Here is a 13,314-nt window from a genome sequence, read left to right on the forward strand (position 1 = left end):
CATGCTAGCATGGGTTGGACGGGTCAACTGAGGTCTGTGAAGCTGGAAGGCTTCGTCAGGCCCAGTCAGATCTGGCAGTGTTTCTACGGCTGGATGCCCTTCCTAACGCCAACCACTCCGCGAGTGTAGTGGGTGTTTTATATATATATATGTATGTATGTATGTATATATAAAATCACAATCAAATGGGAATTGTAGTTGTGATACCCGTGCTGGTGGCATGTAAAATGCATCATCCGAACGTGGTTGATGCCAGCACCGCCTTGGCTGGCTTCCGTGCTGGTGCCACATTAAAAGCACCAACTGATCGTGGACATTGCCAGCCTCCCCTGGCACCTGTGCCGGTGGCACGTAAAAAGCCCCCACTACACTCACAGAGTGGTTGGCATTAGGAAGGGCAACCAGCTGTAGAAACACTGCCAGATCAGACTAGAGCCTGGTGCAGCCTCCAGGCTTCTCATATCCCGGTCGAACTGTCCAACCCATGCTAGCATGGAAAACGGACATTAAACGATGATGATGATGATGATAATGTACATGTGTGTGGGTGATTGTGTTTTAGTTTGTCCCACACACATGCACACTGCTTGACAACTGGTATCAGTTTGTTTATGTCACCATAACTTGGTGGTTTGACAAAAGATACCAACAGAATAATATCAAACTTAGTAAAATAAGTGATGGGGGTCAATATATTCGACAGTCTTCCAGCACGGGTACAGTCCAGTGGCTGAAATATGTGATCCAGTCATGCAAAGGTGTTAGAGCTGAAGAAATAGGACAGATTACTGGAGAGAGGCGGTGCTTCCCTTGAATGTGGAATCTTTATAGAATATAGAAGCAACAACAGCCATCTGTTCCCAAAATATCAGCAAAGTTGGCCAGTGGACCCCCCCCCCTACCTCGCTCTCTCTCTGTTTAATCCAGCAAATAACTGAAGCTACACAACATTCAGGAGACAGTAGACACATTGCCAAGCACAAGTACTACACACACACACACACAGCCAGAGATAACATATACACCTACACTCCACACAGCTATCTGCTAGTAGTAGCAGTAGCAGTAGTAGTGACAACGGCGACAATGATGATGATGATGATATAGCCCTATTATTGTTACAATACATACACACTCCCTACAATGCAAGATAATAAAAATGGCTAAAATGCTGATGCTGGAAACGACAATGGTAATGGAGTTGGTATCAGAAGTGCCTGCAGTGGTGGTGGTGGTGGTGGTGGTAGTGGTGTTGGTAGTGGCTGTGGTGGTGTTGGTGGCAGCTGTGGTAGTGGAGGTGGTGTTGGTGGTGGTGGTGGCTGTGGTAGCTGTCGTCTAAGTCTGGTGTGTTGAGCAAGATGGTAGCAACTGTCCCTGATTACACTGTGTATGCACTGCATAATGCAAAGCTAATGCAATGCAACTAACAATGCAAAACAGACACAGTCAAAAGCAGCCACATCGACATTAGGAGACACGGATTGAAGCTGGTGACGTCAGGAAACAGCTTTCCCAGCAGGACGCAGGATGGCAGACAGACACAGGGTGCAGAGGAACAACAATAAACAATACAGCACATCTGATGGGGTTGCAACTGCAGCTGCACATAGTTTGAATACAATGACTCTTGTGATAGCTGTTTTCTGTTCTGGCAGTGAAAGGCTTTCATGACACAGACATCTACACACATGCACATATTTCATACAAACATGCACACACACACACACACAAACACACAAACGAACGATAGATTTTTTTTTAAACTTTGGGCTATTTCATTTTACAGTATTTTTTTTCAAAATTTAAATAGTTTGGGAAAGAAATGTTTGTTTGTTGAGACAGTTTACACCTCTCACGTGCAATGTTTTTTTTCATAGATCATCATTTAAAAAGGAAAAAAAAAACTTGTTCTTTCTCTCAAAGAAACCTAACTACCGTTGAAGTAAGGCTTAAAAAGGAATTAACAAATGTTATTAACAGGAATATACAACCAGAGTTGAAGCAAGACCCAAGAGGGGAATTAACAAATGTTATTCAAAGGAATGTGACACAAATGAATTCAAAGACTCAGTCTTTGCTGATAAAATAATGATGATGAAAATAATAATGGTTTCAAATTTTAGTACAAGGCCAGCCATTTTTGAACGAGAGGGTTTGTCAGCTACATCAATCCCAGTACTTCGCTGGTACTTTATCACTCCCGAAAAAATGAAAGGCCAAGTTGACCTTGGTGGCATACAAAGACATGTAGGGAGGAAATATAGTTGATTTTAACTGACTGCAGGACTCTACTTTTCATATAAATTTAGTATAAAATAAACTGTTTAGGAATCACTTCTTAAGAATGAAAATGATACATGCTTGCATCTAATCATGATTTATTTCAGTGATTCATATAAATTTGCTTATAAAGCATATTAAGGATGTGTTGCAATGGCATCCAATACTTTTTGCAAGCAGTTGCTAAGTTTTTATTTATTTGTTTTATTTATAATTTCATCAATCCAAGGTGATTGGAATTAATGCAACTAAACATTACAATCTATTTTTATCTGTTATTTTTAAAACTCACTAATTTATACAATCTTTATTCAAATTCTCTAACTTTTACTCTATCATATACCAAAAATATTTTGTAATATCTTTTATGTGTATCATTAGATATATCTAATGATACACATAAAAGAATTGTAATGACTTTTTTAAAAATCAGTTTAAATGTAACATCGATAATAAAGAAACATAATCTTTTGGTGTAGTAAGCTACTTGCAGCTGTTATTGGCATGTAAAATATATGTATATTTGTATGGTGCAGTAAACATAAGTGACATATTATAGTGTCGGTTGAATTAAATAAAAGTAAAAACTGCAGCTTACTTTTACAATATCACTATGTTCAGAACTCTTTTCAAATTTAAGACTTTCGCGAAGTAAACGACCAGCATGATCACACTGACGTAGTATACTGGAATCTGAAATATTCTGAGCACTGGACAGGAATCGGCGCCGAGCTTTATAGGCAAAGAAGACAGCTTTGGGCAGTGGATCACTGTTGAAATGATGTGAGATAGAATAAAACAATCAATGATAAAAACTGATGAAGAGATTAAAGTAAAAACAGATCATCAGGATTTTAGATCAAAATACATTAAAAATTTCATAAAGAACTGTAAAAAGAAGAAAAATTAAACGTATCTAAATTTTTGTTAAAATCTTTAGAATATGTTTAAAATACCAAAATTGCTTATTCTTTTTCTCCAAGTTATCTTTTAATATTTTCTAAAACACAACAACATTTTGAAATAAAGGATTCAACATTTATCAAGCCTGATTTTTTTTTAATCAATCTAATAAAGTTACAAGAAAAACAAAAGTACTATAACAAAGTAAATATAATTAGCAATGTGAGGAAAGAAAAACATAACTATATTTGATGATATAAAAGATGCACACCAATTTCAGCAGTAAAAAAAAGGTTTCAGTATATTAAAGCTTATGGGAGGTCCAACTTTGCATATAGGACCCAGGGTGATTTTCTGAGAAATTTTTTGGGGAAAAAAAATTAGCCTTATCCGCCATCAAATACAGTAATTAATTTCTGGCAATGGTACTTGTCACAAAAAAAGGACAAAGATGAGAAGAGGGTAAATAATGTTAGGGAGGGGTGAAGATATTGAAGGGAGATATTGAAGTCAGTGGAACAACATTCTTTTGTTAACCAACTACAACTGTCCAAAATGCAGAATTCTCCTGTTCTTTCCTTATTGTATAATTATATTAACGTTGTACTTTTGTTCATTAGTCTTGTTCTTTTTTTTTTTGCTTTGTCTTTTTTCAAGATTCTAGGTGAATATTCCAATACCAAACAGACAAAGACTACTAGGATTACTGCTGGATTTTTATTATTATATCACACTCAACTATCAACTATTTTATGTCCATATTTCTATACAAAAACAACTCGACAAGTCAGCAACTGTTACAGTTCCATTAGTCTTCTTCTTGCATCATTTTCTCTATGATGCCCAACCTTCACATTTGGTACTACCAACAGGCACCAACTGAACAAATTTGAATCACTAGTTTACCAAACTGTACACTTACTAACAATATTTTTAGACAGCAGAAATAATCCCTAATATCAAGTGATGAAAACTTAGTATTCGATATTAAGGTGTTTATCAAATATTAGGTCAGTCAGTTCAGAAGAATCTTCTAATACACATAACGGTATCCCAAGTCAAAAAGGGATTCTCTGTGCAGTCAACCTGCTAGAGATAGTAGATGAATCTTCCTCAAGTCACACCTTGTTTTATATGAAGTATACAGTAAGTAATTTAGTACTGAGGTGCTCCTGTCCAGAATCCATTTGATCATTGCACTGGTGTGCTTGTTTGCAGGTTACCTAGAGCCAAACAACAGTTTTGTTATTATCCAGCTGTTACATATATGACTGTTGGTGACCTAATCTCACAGTGTAGAAAAATAGACATCATTAAGGAAGTAATTTGCAGTCCTTTGGAGTTTTCAAGTGACCAAACATACAAAAATGCTGATAACGATAGCTGATGAGAGACAGCAGTTATGGGATAACGATGTTGAACATCTGACTGCAAAGTCACAAGTTCAAGCATTACTGCAAAATACTGTGTTTAATCTTCCTTGTGTCAGTCATCCAGACTGAAAATGGCTGCCACATTATTTGAACAGTTAACAAGAAAAAGAAAACAAAATGTGAACCAATCTTTTCATGTGTAAACATCCATGTTTGGAAGAAAAGAGTTGGAAAATAAATTACATAAATTTTAATACAGCACAACTACTTCATGTGCTTACAAGTTTAAGGCTAACATAGGCGTAGGAGTGACTGTGTGGTAAGTAGCTTGCTTACCAACCACATGGTTTTGGGTTCGGTCCCACTGCGTGGCACCTTGGGCAAGTGTCTTCTATTATAGCCTCGGGCCTACCAAAGCCTTGTGAGTGGATTTGGTAGACAGAAACTGAAAGAAGCCCATCGTATATGTGTGTGCATGTGTGTGTGTGTGTTTGTGGGTGTGTGTGTGTTTGTCTTCCCAACATTGCTTGACAACTGATGTTGGTGTGTTTACGTCCTCGTAACTTAGCGGTTCGGCAAAAGAAACTGATAGAATAAGTACTAGGTTTACAAAGAATAAGTCCTGGGGTTGATTTGCTCAACTACAGCCGGTGCTCTAGCATGGCCACAATCAAATGACTGAAACAAGTAAAAGAGTATATATTTGAAGAGGAAACACATCATGCACACACACACATATACACACTGCTGTTGCTATTGTTGTTATTGTCATCATCATCATCATCAACAACAGCATGATCATTTACTACAACAGATGTATACAGAAATGCTCTCAAACCATCGTTCATAAACAAAAGTGTAAAAGAGTTAATTCCTACCTTGCACCAATAAACTTCTTGGGAAAGACATCAAGAAGATGAAAGTTGCGTTCTGCATTTCCATAATCACCAGTAAACCAGTAAGTAGCCACATTGACAATAGCTGACCACCACCGAGCAATTTCATCAACATCCAACACAGAAGGAACCACTGACAAGAAAACAAAAGATGTTTTGTTTAACCCAATGGCATTCAAATTATTCTGTCAAATGCAATGCTTATTTATTCACATTGTTTTGAATCAATCATGCATTATCTTACAGCTTCAAGATTTTGACTGATTTGATTGTTTATCTTTTAGAATGACATTGCAGGGTAAGTGTGAAAGGCTGAATCTAGTTGGTTTGAATATAAAAAAAAAGTAGGACATCTGGCCTCACTATATAACTTGGTGATGACATTAAGTCAAAAAGACTATATTATATATAAGACATTGATTAATGATGACATTTGTGTTGACAGGCTCTTTTATAATTAGGACCTTTGGGTGGATTAATAATGATAATTGTTTCTGGACCACTTCACTATACACCTATTTTACTCTAGGAGGTTAGTTATACAATGATGTTGAAATATGTAACAGGGACAAAAACAGGTGTTTTGCCATAGGAGAGATACATGGTTATGCCAGTTAGATAAGAGATACCAAAAAAAAAAAAAAAATACAAAAGGTTCCTTTGATTTTTTTTTCTTCAATAAGTCAAATAGATTCTATTTCAACGCAACAATCTAATCTTGACAAATGTTGAATATCAACCTCAAAACACATTTACAGCTTAGAGGGGGAAAAAACAGTGACAGTTACATCAACAAGAAGCACTTTCCATTTGTTCAAAGAAGTGAGCCAAAACTCATTTTACTACTACTACCACTACTGCTGCTGCTGCTACTACTACTACTACTACTACTGCTGCTGCTGCTACTGCTACATCATTATCATCATCATCATCATCATCATCATTTAACATATCTTTTTCCATGCTGGCATGGACTGGATGGTTTGGCAGGAGTTGGCAAGCAGGAAAGCTGCACCAGGCTCAAAGTGTCTGTTTTGGCATCGTTTCTACAGCTGGATGCCTGCCCTAATACCAACTACTTTACAGAATATACTTGGTACATTTCACATGGTACCAGAAAGGGTGCTTTTTACATGACATCAGCATGGGTTCTTTTTATATGGCACCAGCAGCAAAACTTCAATAATGTTCTAGAAACCAGCACTAAGTCTTCCACTCACTGAAACATAAAGAAAACATTCCCCTACCTTGGTTTGGCAGTTTCACAGACTCTTGAATGAGTATTGTTGATTCTTTTGACTGTAAACAGGAACAATCTGCCAATAACTGTGTGTACTGTGTCACCTCACTGATAAAACTAGTTCTGAAAATACAACCAAAACAATAGCTACAACTTTGGAGTTTCTTAACAACAATATTTCCTATAAACATGTGAAGTGGGGAGAACTAAATGTTTTACTTCTAAATATCTTATAACTTTCAAACATTGTATAGTCAGAATAATTCAACATTTTTCTTCATTTTCCAAAGCAAACAGGTTGGAATGCTACCAATCATAGGTCTACTCAGCCAGAGCTGATCTGAGGATAAACAAAATCAACTAAAAGTCAGGACAAGTAGGGTCTTAAAAACACCAGAATATATCTTGTAACAAAAATAGGTTAAAATGAAGGTCAAATTTTAAGGAAAACTGTTTTAATCAAACCATCTTGCGCAGTGGTTCTCAACCATTTTTTTTACCTATGGACCCCTTTGATTAAATATTTTATTTTCGTGGACACCCATAGCCATTCAATGTTTAAAACTAAGTTTTATACATATTCCTTTCAAAATTCCTATTTTGCTTTTCACACATTAACTTGTGTAAGTTGAGCTATGTAAAATGTCAGAGAGAGAAATCTAGTTGTTTCGTGCAATAAAGACATCTAAATGAAAATATTTCATGAACCATTAGAATACTACTTGTGGATCCTTAATTTACTATTTTGTTAGCATGCCCAATTGAGAAACACTGTTCTAATTAGTACCAACAACTGGATGTCACAGCAAAATAAGTGTTGTAACATTTACATAGACATTTCTCTTTATTATCACTCAATAATAGACTGATATTCCTTTCATAAGAGTATTTCTAATGAAATACACAGCCTGTGAATTTCAAAACATTTTTATTAAAAATCAAGAATTGGGAAGAATTTGGTTAAATAAATACCCTTTTCATTAAGCTGATATTTGGAATATGACTTAAGAAAAGGTTCAGTGATAAAATTACAATGGTAAATGCATTAATCAAATTCATGAACATAGCTGCTTCACCACCTGATGAGACATCAACTTTTGCATACAAGTGCCAACTCTAAATGCATCATAGAAGCAAGATTTGATTTAGGTAGGTTGGTATCAAAATCACTAAAGATTCTAATTAGTCAATGAAGGTAGGATCCTAAATCTAGAAAAAAAAAACTATCCACATTGATTTATAAAACAAGGTGAATATTTAAAAAGAAACATATTTAAAAAGCTTCAAAAACTGATGCAGTACCTTTCCCACTTTTGAGACGGATTGTTCAAGATAGCAAGTGACTTTGCTAACAGATGTTCACGAAAGTGTCTAGTGACAATAGCCAGAGGATCGACTGAAAATAGATGAATTGTTAAAAAAGAATTTAAAATAAAATATCATAACATTTTACAACATGTGGTCCCTTTACTGGTTAAGTAAACCATATAAAGGGTTATGAACTTCCAAATACCATGGGGGCAGTGCATAGTATCTTTAGTCAGTGACTCAGCAGTTTTGATGATGTTTTGGAATGGTTACCCTTTATAAATCTATCCATACAACAGTAGATTTATAAAGGGAGGTAAAAAGCAACAGAAAATATTTTTTGCTTTGTAATTCACAAGTATAAAGCATTATAACTTGAGGGTAATACACTACAAATTATTCTGCACCAAAAGGTGAGACTGAATCTGCATTACTAACAGCAGGCTCTACTCCTCTCAACAGCTAATTGATTAAGCAGCAACAAGCAGAATCATTAGGAAAAACACTAATTTCAGTCATTTTCAAATGGTCAAATTTGTAATTGCCATTCTGCCTATTTTTAACACTCTTGATGTCAATATGGAGGAATTAATGCAAGATATAAACAAGAAGCAAAATCAAACAAAATACAAAGTTAACAGAAAAATTAGACAACTGAAATTCATTGTTATTGTTTTAATGTTCACTTTTCTATGCTTGCAAGGGTCAAACAGTTTATTAAGGTGAATTTTCTATGGCCGGACACTCTTCTTATTGCCAACCCTCACCTATTTCCAAGTAAGGTAATATTTCCCTATAGCCAGACATGTTTCTGCAGAATATTGGAAGTGAATGACACTGCTTGTGTAACGGTGACACTCGTTTACAACTGACACTCAATGTCAAGATAAGGAGAAGCAAACATACATGCACTCTTACACAAAAACACACACACACACACATATATATATATATATACATGCATACATCATCATCATTTAACATCTGCTTTCCATGCTAGCATGGGTTGGACGGTTTGACTGAGGGCTGGCAAGCCAGATGGCTGTATCAGGCTCCAATCTGATCTGGCAATGTTTCTACAGCTGGATACCCTTCCTAATGCCAACCACTCCGAGAGTGTAGAGGGTGCTTTTTACGTGCCACCAGCATGAGGTTCCACCAGGCGGCACTGGCAATAACCACACTTGAATGGTTATGTTTTACATGTCACCGGCACAGGAGCCAGTCAGGCGGCACTGGCAATGACCACACTCAAATGGTGCTTTTTACATGTCACTGGCACAGAAGCCAGTCAGGCAGCACTGGCAACAAATGCATATGTCATATTCTTTTATTCTTTTACTTGATTCAGTCATTAGACTGTGGGCATGCTGGGGCACTACCTCAAAGAATTTTAACCAAACAAACCAACCACAGTGCTTAATTTTTTTTCGTTTTTAGTGTTGCTCTGTTATGTCCCCATAATGTGCTGGTGGTACATAATAAGCACCATTCAAGCGTGGGTTGATGCCAGTCCCACTTGATTGGCTTTCTGTGCCAATAGCACGTAAAAAGCACCATATGAACAAAGTCGATGCCAGCCCCCACCACCACAACTAGCTCCCATGCTGGTGGCATGTAAAAAGCACCCACCACACTTTCAGAGTGGTTGGCATTAGGAAGGACATCCAGCTGTAGAAACCTTGCCAGATCTGATTGGGGCCTGGCACAGTCTACTGGCTTGCCAGTCCCCAGTCAAACTGTCCAACCCATGCCAGCATGGAAAACGGACGTTAGATGATGAACTTAGCAGTTCAGGAAACGAGTTCAGTGGAACAAGTACAAGGCTTTAAAATAATAAGTACTAGAGTCAATTCATTGACTAAAATATTCTTCAAGGCAGTGCCCCAGCCACAATCTAATAAGTGAAACATGTAAAAGATTAAAAAAATCTCCCAAAAAGAAAGAAAATCGTATTTTAAAAATTTCCATCAGAAATAGATTTCAATAATTAAAAACATTTTTTAAAATTTTCATCTTACCATAATTGCCAATACTGGAGAAAGAACTTTCTTCAAAGCTTATATCCCAGAAACTGTCAACGAAGAATCGGTAACCATCTTTATGGCATAACCACTGGATATAAGCAGGAACTTTGCCTTCACTGCGAGAACAAGCATGGCTCACTTTATGGAGGAAGTAACGCTGAAAAAGAGGAGATAAATCAAAATAGAAGTTGAAAGGATTCTAGCTTTAATTTCACTATTGAGAAATTATATAGATTTGTTTAATTTACAGAATGTATAATCACAAGCAAAATAAAACAGATTTAGTTTATCTTTTTATTGCTACATCCTGTTGTATTTTGCTAGTGTGTGTGTGTGTGTGTGTATATGAATAGATGTATGAATAGTATGAATAGTATGTATTCATTTTCTATAATAAATCATTCATGAATCCCTGAAAGAGACAAAAGTGCTGAATAAAATAGTTTTTTTTTCCTTGACTACCTTCTTTTTCTTAATATACATATACATATACATATATATGTATGAGTGTGTGCATGCATGCGTGTGTGTGAGCACACACATGCTCACATGTGTATGTAAATGTAAGATCCAAGGATCATGGTATAGGAAAAAGTTAGCTTCAAGCAATCCATAGTGAATATAAAAAACAACTTTCAGGAACAATAGTGGTTTATTGAGGTGGAAAGTTGTGGATTTTTTTATTGAATAAGAAATGAAACATACATAGCCCAGATCTCATCTACTCCATTCCTTAACTCTTGTCTATGTATGTATGTGTGTGTATGTGTATATATATATATATATATATATATATATATATCACTCTTTGGGTGATCACATTATTAGTTATAATACTGAGAAGATGCTAATTCATCTCAAATTAGCTACAATATATTGATTCTGTGATATTTTATTTTAACAAGGAAAGTCATAAGTCACATAACTCTAGCATGATAGGTTAATAATGCCCAACATTTATATGTAGACTAGAGCTTTTACCCATCAAAACCATTAGAATTAGATCAGTTGAGATCGGTAGTTCTCAACTGAAGTCTAAATGACCCTTGGGGATCTACATGACCCTCAGGAGTCAAAATAAGATTTTGCTGCTAAAATTTATGTGCAATAAACTGGTTACAGGTTATATTTCTACAAGATACAGAATATTTTAACAATTTTTACTACAATTCCTAATAGTATTTACTTATAAGACTATAATAATATGGTTTTTTAAACATTGATTGGTTATGAGGGTCCACTCGAGTAAAACATGAATCAAAGGGGTCCATAGGTAAAAAAGGGTCAAGAATCATTGGTTTAGCCTTTAATGGTTCAAGGAGTTTGTAAAGTTGGCGGAAGTAATATTAGAACCTAGAAGTGAATGTCATATCATTTAACAACAACAATGAAAACAGTATTATGTTCTAGTAGCTATCAAGTAAATTAAATACATTATATATATATAAACAAATATAATTGCAGAAACTGACCAGAGATAAACAATTATAGGAGAACTGATAAGAACGAACAGGGAAGTAGTTTTATGATAGAAAGATTATCTTGGATTAGTGATTTTAAATCTAACATTCTCTACATACATTTATTTATCAATCATTCATGTTCTTTGCACTTTAAAATACTCAGACATTATTATAGAACATAGCTGTTTTCAATGAACAGATTAATAATTGAGGAGATTAAGCTCGCTTAAGAACACTGGGGGTAATCCACTTAGTGGTCGGCATAAATCTTCAAGATCAGTAAAAGCAACTCACACAGAGAGATTTTAAGTTAAAAGGGGCACTCTGGTGGATTGTTATGGCCGCTGTAGCATATATCTCAGCGAGAGTAGCAGTAGGAAGCATTTCTCCAGCAGCTTCAGCAAGGTTGACAGCGCACAGAGCCAAGTTAATCCCATATGCTGAGCTACCACTGGTGTGACCTAGGTAAGAGAAAGAGATAAATATTATGTGAGAAAGGGATAGAAAGGGAGAATGTTAGAAATAAAAGCTAAAATCTTTGCAGACTGCATGGGGAGATAATCTATGAAAAAAGTTAGAGATATGTGTTTTTTGAAAGTAATTAATTTTTAATGTTGACATTAAATGCAATGTGTTATGTTATCATAAAATGATCTTAAACAGAGATTCAATTTCAATCTTTAATACATACATAGCACTGTGAAAACAACAACATGAAATATTAGTATTCCTGGCTAACATCACATGTTGCCATTATGTTTAAAGATAACACCTGCATACCAATATCAACAAACTTTGTCATTTAGGCTATATTCTCATAAAGCTGTAACAAAGTACAACTTGAAAATGCAAATATATAAGGCTATATAAACCTACATTGGATGGCACCTCAGCCAAAATCATAAATCTTGAACACTTACCACAACAAAACCAATCTTAAACTAAAACTTTCTCAGCTCATAACAAAAACTTGGTCAACATACATCTTTCATTACGTTCATTAAGATATTCAAAATATCCCCTCTGATATACTCTCCAATATTCCCCACTCCACATGGTCAAGAGGGCCTTTTCCTGTTCTTTTCCTGTCTCATGAGTTACTTGGCAACCTCACTAATGCCAGTGCCACAAAAGAAGTAACCCAGTACACACTGCATTAAGTAGTAGGCGACGAGCAGGCAGAAACGTTAGCATGCCAGGCGAAATGCTTAGCGGTATTTCATCTGTTTTTACATTCTGAGTTCAAATTCTGCCATGGTCAACTTTGTCTTTCATCCTTTCGGGGATGATAAATTAAGTACCAGTTACGTACTGGGGGCAATCTAATCGACTAGCCCCCTCTCCAAAAATTTAGGGCATTGTGCCTAGAGTAGAAAAGAAGTAGCTAGCATTGGGAAGGGCATCCAGTCATAGAAACCATTCTAAAGCTGATATTGGAGCTTAACACAGTTCTACAGTTTGCTGTATCTGGTCAATTTGTCCAACCCATGCCAGCATAGAAAACAGACAATCAGATAATAAATGATGATGATTATGATGACAACGATGATGAGGGCTTCCACTGGTCACTATTGACCATACAACTGCAGATGCATGTGCAGGCTGGAGCAATATATTTTTGAGGAAGACCAGCAGCTGCCCATGCTTGTAAGTCTCCCCTCTCTGTGCCACTGATGTTTATCCAAGGGAAAGGTCACCAACTTCAGCCAATACCATTTGGCACTAGTGTCATCACAGGTATTGCTTGCTGAATACACACAGAGCAAGATGTCTAACAGTTCTACCAATTAACCATGCTGAATTAGTACTTTTTTATTGACTCCA

The 13,314-nt window shown here is 36.0% G+C and overlaps 1 protein-coding gene across 1 annotated transcript in view; it reads right to left on the reverse strand.

Annotated features, from left to right (window-relative positions):
* The window catches only part of LOC115221814 (sterol regulatory element-binding protein 1), a 91,519-nt gene that overhangs the window by 13,433 nt on the left and 64,772 nt on the right, over window positions 1-13,314 (reverse strand). The window contains exons 11-16 of the mRNA XM_036503674.1: window positions 11,785-11,951; window positions 10,022-10,184; window positions 7,995-8,088; window positions 6,700-6,815; window positions 5,435-5,585; window positions 2,879-3,050 (exon numbers count right to left, since the gene is read on the reverse strand). Coding sequence (XP_036359567.1) covers window positions 2,879-3,050; window positions 5,435-5,585; window positions 6,700-6,815; window positions 7,995-8,088; window positions 10,022-10,184; window positions 11,785-11,951 — 863 coding nt within the window. The remainder of the gene's footprint in view (window positions 1-2,878; window positions 3,051-5,434; window positions 5,586-6,699; window positions 6,816-7,994; window positions 8,089-10,021; window positions 10,185-11,784; window positions 11,952-13,314) is intronic.

Source organism: Octopus sinensis, linkage group LG1 (genome assembly GCF_006345805.1).
Source record: "Octopus sinensis linkage group LG1, ASM634580v1, whole genome shotgun sequence".
NCBI lineage: Eukaryota > Metazoa > Mollusca > Cephalopoda > Octopoda > Octopodidae > Octopus > Octopus sinensis.